This window comes from Suricata suricatta, chromosome 13 (genome assembly GCF_006229205.1).
Source record: "Suricata suricatta isolate VVHF042 chromosome 13, meerkat_22Aug2017_6uvM2_HiC, whole genome shotgun sequence".
NCBI lineage: Eukaryota > Metazoa > Chordata > Mammalia > Carnivora > Herpestidae > Suricata > Suricata suricatta.
In genome coordinates this window covers 20,881,962-20,890,901 of record NC_043712.1, presented here as the reverse complement: position 1 = coordinate 20,890,901, position 8,940 = coordinate 20,881,962, and the positions used below count along the sequence as shown (strand labels likewise).

At 43.4% G+C, this 8,940-nt stretch overlaps 1 protein-coding gene across 1 annotated transcript in view; it reads right to left on the bottom strand.

Annotated features, from left to right (window-relative positions):
• SUSD1 (sushi domain containing 1) overlaps nt 1–8,940 on the bottom strand; it is a 145,648-nt gene that overhangs the window by 14,094 nt on the left and 122,614 nt on the right. Inside the window, exons 14-15 of the mRNA XM_029919632.1 lie at nt 6,060–6,156; nt 2,059–2,317 (exon numbers count right to left, since the gene is read on the bottom strand). Of these exons, the coding sequence (XP_029775492.1) occupies nt 2,059–2,317; nt 6,060–6,156 (356 nt within the window). The remainder of the gene's footprint in view (nt 1–2,058; nt 2,318–6,059; nt 6,157–8,940) is intronic.

Sequence of the window (8,940 nt, the reverse complement as noted above, 5' to 3'; positions counted from 1 at the left end):
AATAAATAAACATTTTAAAAAATGGGCTAAGGACTTGAATAGCCATTTCTCCAAAGAAGATATACAAGTTGTCAAAAGCACATTTTGAAAATATGCTTAACATCACTAATCATTAGAAAAACAGAAGCCCAAACTACAATGAGATACCTACCACCTCACATCCATTAGTAGGCCCATTATCAAAATAGAAAACAGCAGATCTTGGGGAGGATGTGGAGGAAATGGAACCATTGTGTACTGTCGGTGAGAATGTAACACGGTGTAACATGGAGCAGTTCTTCAAAAAATACAAAGATAATTATCATATGACCCAATGATTCCAGCTCTGGGTCAATGCCCAAAAAATGGAGAGCAAAGACTCAAAGGAGATTATTTGTACTGCATGTTCATAGCAGCTTTATTCAAAATAGCCCGAAGATGGAAGCAACCCAAGCATCTATGCACAGATGAATGGCTAAAATGTGGTGTATACATACAACAGAATGTTAAAAGGGGACGATGGGGCACCTGGGTGGCTTGGTCAGTTGAGTGTCTGACTTGGGCTCAGGTCATGATCCCGTGGTGGTGAGATTTGACTTTGCTCTGGGATGAGGCCTGCTTTGAGAGTCTCTCTCCCTCTGTTCCCTCCCCCACTCGTGCTCATGCAGGCATGCTCTCTCAATTAAAAAAAAAAAATTGAGGGGTGCCTGGGTGGCTCAGTCAGTTAAGCGCCAGCTTCAGCTCAGGTCATGATCTCACGTTTTGTGGGTTCAAGCCCTGCGTCGGGCTCTGTGCTGACAGCTAGGTCAGAGCCTGGAGCCTGCTTCGGATTCTGTGTCTCCCTCTCTCTCTGACCCTCCCCTGCTCACACTGCCTCTCTCTGTCTCTCAAAAATAAATAAAAGACATTTAAAAAATTTTTTTTTAAATTGAGACAGTCAGTTAAGCGTCCAACTTCAGCTCATGTCATGATCTCACAGTTTGTGAGTTCAAGCCCCATGTCAGGCTCTGTGTTGATAGCTCAGAGCCTAGAGCCTAGAGCCTGCTTCAGATTCTATGTCTCCCTCTTTCTCTGCCCCTCCGCTGCTCACACTTTGTCTCTCTCTGTCAAAAATAAACCTTAACAAATTTTTTCTTGGTCATAAGTATGTGATGAACCTTATACTCCAAATGGCCCAGATTCACCAGTAAAGAGATATTTCTATTGGGGCCCCTGCAGGTCATAATGTCACTGTTAGTGGGTTTGAGCCCCATGTTGGGCTTTGCACTGACAGCATGGAGCCTGCTGTGGATTCTCTGTCTCTCTCTCTCTCTCTGCCCCTCCCCCACTCACATTCTTTCTCTCTCAAAAATAAACATTAAAAAATTTTTAAGATATGTTTCTATTAATATTAATATAATTTTTTAATTTCCACTACCAATCTATGTGACTTGATCCCACTCTCTGAATCCTCCTAGGACAGCCCATCACAATGGCTCTTCCAGGAGACCTCCCACCCAGACCCGCGGCCCCAGCTCCCGCAATGCTTGCCTTTCCAGCTCACTAGATGTTTTCATTATGCAAGGAGTATACAGTTCTATGCCTCACGAAAGAGCCACCACTGTAATAACATAGTCTTTCTAAGGACAAGGAGAGGTGGGGATGGCCGAGGAAGTAATGGAAGCAGAAAATAGGGCAGTGCTGACGTTAATCTGCCTCTCCTTCCTGCTTCCTAGAGAGAGAGAGGGGAGGCGGCAGCCTGGCAGGAGTACAAGGAAGTGACAGGGAAACCAGATGTTCCTTTCCAAGTCAGGCTTCAGCAGTGCGGCAAGATGAGGACACTCCTGCAGCTTAAGAGGAAGAACCAAAAACTAGGTCAGTCCAGGCACAGATCCAGCCAGGTCCCACAGGAAGTTCAGGACATCAACCTCCTTAAAGGTTTCACCTGCCCGTTATTTATAAAGGCAAAGTAGTTAACACATTTTTCTGGTTATTATGTGCAGTGTCCATCTCAAATACCAGGAAAACAAATGTCCAAACATTTAAATTTCACATGAAGAAGAAAACAGAAAATGCATGAGTTTTTAAAGAAGTATATACCTTATTCCATTCACTTGTGATTCGTAATATAATGCAGTAATCATTCCCTTTTCTCAAAGGTGCATTATAGTATTTCCCATAGTACAGCCTGTCCCCAATAGATATCTCCATGGCATCATCTGGAACATCTTTGGCCTGTAGTTCTGCAGCCACAAATCCTTCGGCGTCAGAGGTATTGCTAAAGAATGAGGTAGCCCCTTCCGAATCACAAGAAAAAGTGCTTTGGAGGGCCAGAGGAAGCACCAACACCTGGTAGGAACTGGAAATAAAATGTCTGTCAGACCCTTGCTTCATTCATTCATTTATTCATATTTATTGAGCACGTGCTATGAGAGAAACACTTCTCTAGGCACCAGAGATACAACATTGGACAAGAAAAAGTCCTTGCACACAGTGGGTGACAGTCTGATGGCTCCAACAGGTAGAGCACTTCAGTTTGAACCTGTGCTGCTAATGCTACGTGACATGGGGTGAGGGATCTCAAGTTCTTGCCGTGGATGGATGCCAAGTACATCCTCTAGAGCTGGGAGAAGTTGTTACAAGTCTGGCCACCCTGAGTGTGCATGCCATAAAGTTGATGCTTTCCACGTGGGCAAATAAAGCCCAGCTGGGCAAAGGGTTTAGCAGTCACATGGAGGCTCACTGCCTACAAGAGTTAATGGACAAAGTCTGCAAAAATGGCTCTAATCACATGGTAACGTGAAACAGAACGCATGTGATCTGCATTCCCCCTGGTCCACAGACTGATACCAAAGTTCATGTGAAAAAAATGAGAAGGAAGGAACGCAAAGTCACCATGAGTTAATCTGGCCTGATAATATCCTGAAATAGCCAGAAAGGTACAATGTCATACGTGCATTGTGGAACTGTTGCCCTAAGTGTGGACAGAAAGGCACACCAGAAATTGACTCTCCTTTCAAAATCTGTCGGTGAAAGGAGGTGCCAGCACAAAAACTCACTGAGAATGAATCACAACTTCTTTTTCATTCCCATCCCTTCGGTCCTTATCTCCTGCCTCTAGTATAGCACGTGTCTGAACACCTGCTTTTGCTATCAGGCTGGAGAGCAGGGATTTAAAGGATTGATGCTTATATCCTTGCACATCCTTACACAGCTCTTTAGCTGTGACTGACTCTCCACTAACATTTCTTGAGTTGAAATTTCAGTAGAGAGGAAAAACATACATTGGTACCAAATACAATTAGGGTCATTTCCAAACCATTAGGCCACATGATCTATTTTACCAGTAAATATACACTACCTGCTCCACATTTCTAACTCCCTACCACCTCCTTCCTAAAAGTCCACGGGTCACCAGGTTAAGAAAAGGGAGCCCTCCACCACAGTAGGTGCTGGACTTGAAAAGCCTGTACCCCAAACACCCTAAGTGTCCCAGGACCCTGACTTCCACAAAGTCTGGGCTCACTTTCCAAAAAAGGGCCTTCTGTAAAAGGCACAAAGTAAAGCCTGCAGGGCAGTGAGCTGTCATCACCACCACTGTAAACATCCACTAAGGATCCGCTCCCTACCGGAGAACACCTGTAACAACATCCTCTCCTGGAGACTTGAAGACATTCCTATGAATCGTGGCTGTAAGAAAATAAATGGTGCTGCACCTCTATGGTGCCCACAAGCTCCTCTTCAAATCCACCTTGTCTTTCCATGTAGACGGTGGTGTTCAAGTGCAAATTCAAGGCACACCTTTGTCTCGGACATTGCCCATTAGAGGCACCAGTCATGGGGCACAGAGCAGTCTTCCCAGTTAGCATGATCATAAACACCTGAGTTGCTTGGTAATTACACAAATTTCCAGCCCCCTTCCCAGGCTTACTGAATCAAAACCTCCAGGAGTCAAGTCTGAGAATCTGCTGATAAAGCACCTGTGGGTGCTTTCTAGAAGTTGGCAAGTGTGGGAGACACTAGCATTAAGAGAGCCCAGGAACGGGCTGCAAGATCCATCCAAGGTCACCAAGCTAAGAAGGGAGCCCAGCTCCACCGCGCCCGCAAGCCACTGCCCACCCCCAGTGATACACGAAGCAGACCCAGGCCTGTCTCACACACTGGCAGAGCTGCTCTGCCAGCCCAAACCAGGTACTCAGGGAGAGGAAATCGTCCCACTTGCCTCCTGGTAATTAACCCTGATGACGTTAGGGAAGCAGTTGTGGCTCTTTGGAACATGACTGTTCTGGAAAGACTTCTCCCCTCTCTCTCACCTCCCCCCTCCTTGAATGACTCACAGATCTCCACTTCCTGTTTTGGAGGCACTGGAGCGCACATTAGCCACAAAGATAAACTGTCATTTGGCTTTTCTTTTTGTCTTGTGTAACTATTTGGCCTACCTATTACATCTACTCTTGCAAGTTCTTTCAGGCACTGATATCATGATTACTGTTCTCCTTATAGCAACAGAATTGCAAATGCCTTCCAGTAACTTGTAATTCCAGAAACAGAACAATGTGGGCAATAGCCATCCCAGTAAAGACCTTCAAGAATTTACTGTGCTTAAAAGAATGGAAAGACAGGAAAAGCCTAAATTTCATTATATATGGACACACAGATTGGGGCACCTGAGTGGCTCAGTTGGTTAAGCATCCAACTCCTGATTTCGGCTCAGGTCATGATCTCACAGTTCATAGGTTCGAGTCCCACATTGGGGTCTGTGCTGGTGGTGCAGAGCCTCCTTAGGATTCTCTGTCTCCCTCTCTCTCTGCCCCTCTCCCAGTCATGCTCTCTCTCAAAATAAATTAATAAACATTAAAAAATAAAAATAAATGGGCACACAGATAATATATCCAGACTTTCTCTTTTATAGCTTTATAATATCTCATATTTATTTTCACCTTAATTGTACTGAAGGATATTAAACTGACAGGTCAAGACTGACATAAGGCAATGAAGGTTAGGTCAAGGATGGCAAGGTTATTGCCATGTCCTTGCCTTATTCCCGTGAAGGAGCTGCTTATCCCTCCAGGGGAAACTCTATCTTCCTTCTTTAAAAAAAAAAAAAAAAAGGGAATAATTCTGCTTTCTTAATCCAACCATGACCCCGTAAAGAAAACGCTTCATGGAACACAATGTAGTTCTCCAACTGAGGAGAATTAATTCCATCCTAATACAATCTGGAATCCTAGAAGCAGTCATTAACTACACAGTGCCTTGCCCTGAATTCAATACATGGTTGAATTAAGAGAGTTATTCAAATGACCCTTTCAGAAGCCACTACACAAAGATAATCCTTAAAAAAAATATATATATATATATATATATATATATATATATATATATACAGAAGCCAAAGATAATCCTTAAAAAAATATATATATATATACACACACACACACACACACACACACACATATATATATATATACACATATACACTCTGTCTTTGGTAAATGAAATGATGCTTCTGATATACCATCACAAAGAGATGTATGTGAAGATGTGAGTACAAAGGATCACATGTGATAATGTCACAGTCAACCAATGCTTGTCCAGTGACCAAAGGAATGGATTTAATTATTGAACTAAGCTGCCCAAATGCTTGTTTCTGCCTTCTTAGAAGTCTCTAAGAAGAGACTTCATTTGGAAGGGCTCTGGTTGGAGTTAAAGACCCAGTCTGTTCCCAAGGAATCAAAAATAAGAGTCCTTGAGGTACCTGTGTGGCCAACTCTTGGTTTAAGCTCAGGTCATGATCTCACAGTTCGTGAGTTTGAGCCCCACATCTGGCTCCATACCGACAATGCAGAATCTGCTTGGGAATCTCTCTTTCCCTCTCTCTCTGCCCCTCTCATGCACTCTCTCTCCCTCTCTCCCTCTTCCTTAAAACAAACTTTAAAAAAGAAGAAAGTTAAAAAAATAAATAAGAGGCCCCACCTATACTGCCGCAACAATTTGAGTGCAGCTCCTAAAGAGAGATCTCCTCCTCAGTCAAACCAAAGTTTCCAAAACACTCCATGAGGATCACTGGACAGCCATGGAAAGAGGGCCACTACTTGTACCTGATAGGTCCATTTTCCTCCTTGGCTCTCCTCAGTCTCAGACGTGGCAGAGGCCTTCCATGCACTGTGACAAAGTCTACTTCCGGAAGGGGAGGCTCTGAAAACAAGTCGCAAAGAGGAAAAGGGTATGATCAGAACAAATGCAAGCATGACCAAAGTGGTCTTGATGGGGGCCATCAAACGGAAAGTTCAAATGTAAAAAGTGATGAGCGTTTCCTGACATATGCTAGAACATGAATGACTCTTGAAAACATGACACTAAATGAAATAACTTAACAAGACATTGTATGATCCCACCTACCTGCAATATCTAGAAGGGACAAATTCATAAAAATAGAAGTAGATTAGAGGTTGCTAAGGACTGAGGAGCTGGTAGGCAAGGGGGAATCAATCACTTAATGATCCACAGATTTCAGTCTAGGGTGATGAAAAGATTTTAGAAATAGATAGTGGTGATGATTTACAACACTGTGAATGTACTTAATTCTGTGACAAAAAATGGTTAAAATGGTACATTTTATATGTTTTGCTGCAATACAGTTTTTTTGTTTTTTTTTTTAAATAAGCGATGCCCCAGTGTTGACACAGGGTGGATACAGTGGGCCTTACAGTTAACTTGGTGGACAGGTATCTACATGGTGCAGAAAACCAGCATATCAGACTTCTAGATTCTTCCCAATCACAGAACATTCTGTCCTTCTTTTGTTCTCTCCAGCAACCAGGTGTCCCAAATGAACTTTCCACTGGGAGGTGACTATATTGGCCGACACCAGTGTTCTAGTATCTAACTGATAGCTACATTCATAGTACAAAGGCACCGGCTGCCATTCTGCCTTGTGGGTAACAAGGCTCAGATGCCCTGGGCACTACCCAAATGTACCAGCTGTTTCTGCACAGGCCTCATCTCATAGGATCTTCTTAACACTTCGATCAAATAGATGAGATTTATAGAAGGGAAAGAAAGAAAGACAAAGAATAAAATACGAATCCCCCTGCCAAACTTGGACTAGAACTCTACTACAGTGAAACTGAGGAGTAGGAGGCCAAAATAAATACCCAAGACTGTATTTATCCAGTTAGAAAACAGCCTTGGTGTAGAAATTCCCAATCCAAATTATAATAAATAAAAACTTAGACCTCCCTAGATAGATTTTAAAGCATCATGAGGGGTGCCTGGGTGGTTTGGTCAGTTAAGCATCTGACTTTAGCTTGGGTCATGATCTCACAGTTCGTGAGTTCAAGCCCCATGTTGGGTTCTGCACTGATAGCTCGAAGCCTAAAACCTGCTTTGGATTCTGTCTCATTCTCTCTCTGTCCCTCCCCTGCTTGCGTGCACACTCTCTCTCTTAAATATAAGCATTAGAAAAATAATAAAACATGATAGAGAAGGGGAGTTGGGGGTAGACATAATAAGAGAAAGGGATTAAGAGGTACAATCTTCTGGATATAAAATAAATAAGACATGGGGGTGTAATGTACAGCATAGGGAATACAGTCAGCAATATTGTAGCAACTCTGTATGGTGACAGATGGTGACTGCATTTACTGTGGTGACCATTTCACAATGTATATAAATATCAAACTATTATGTTGTATATCTGAAACTAGTACAATTTGTATGCCAATTATTCTTCAGTGAAAAAAGCTCTAACGAATATGTTATTCATACATCAGCAACCAACACACTGATTAACCACCTTTGTACACCACGTACTATGGGAGGCTGGGAGAAACAGCCACGGAAAACACAGTTTCTGCCCTCCAGGAGTTCAGACTCTAATAGTGGCGACAGTTTCAGAAACATGCGGCACTCAGAACCATGATAAAGTCCTACAAAGGGTGTTGTAGAAGGTGCAGAGGAAGGACATCTGACCAAGGGCAGGCGGGCGACACCATCGAATGCAGAAATACAGGTACACAGTGGCAGGAGGTGAGGGAGAGGGCAGAGACAGAACTGCAGTCCTACCAGTAGTTCGGCAGAGCCAAAGGACTGAGTCCTGGCCTGCGAGAGGGAGGCAACAGAGTGAGAGGTGTGGGTGTAGGTTGGATCTGAGGTCCTGGCAATAAAAAGAAGTCATTTAAAGATTTCTTAGGAGATGTGTATTTTAGAAATATAATTTAGGGACACCTGGGAGGCTCAGTCAGTTAAGCATTCAACTTCTGATTTCAGCTCAGGTCATGATCTCACAGCCGTAAGATCGAGCCCTGAGTCAGGCTCCCAGCTGGAGGTGGAGCCTACTTGGGATTCTCTCTCTCCCTCTGCCCCTTCCCTGGGGTCTGTCTGTCTCTCTCTCTTTCTCCCTCAAAATAAAGAAATAAAGATTTTTTTTAAAGTAATATTGGGGCACCTAGGTGGCTCAGTCCATTAAGCATCTGACTCTTGGTTTTGGCTCTGGTCCTATTTCACAGGTTTCCTGAGTTCAAGCCCCTGTGTCTGGCTCCATGCTGACAGTACAGAGTCTGATTGGGATTCTGTCTCCCTCTCTCTCTCTGACCCTTCCCCACTTGTGCTGTTTCTGTCTCTCTCAAAATAAATAAACTTAAAAAAAAAAGTTTATGTTGGTGGGAATGTAAACTGGTGCAGCTGCTCTGGAAAACAGTGTGGAGGTTTCTTAAAAAATGAACAATAGAACTCCCCTATGACCCAGCAATAGCCCTGCTGGGATTTACTCAAGGGATACAGAAGTGCTGATGCATAGGGGCACATGTACCCCAATGTTCATAGCAGCACTTTCAACAATAGCCAAATCATGGAAAGAGCCTAAATGCCCATCACCTGATGAATGGATCAAGAAGATGTGGTTTATCTATACAATAGAATACTATATGGCAATGAGAAAGAATGAAATCTGGCCATTTGTGGCAATGTGGATGGAACTCA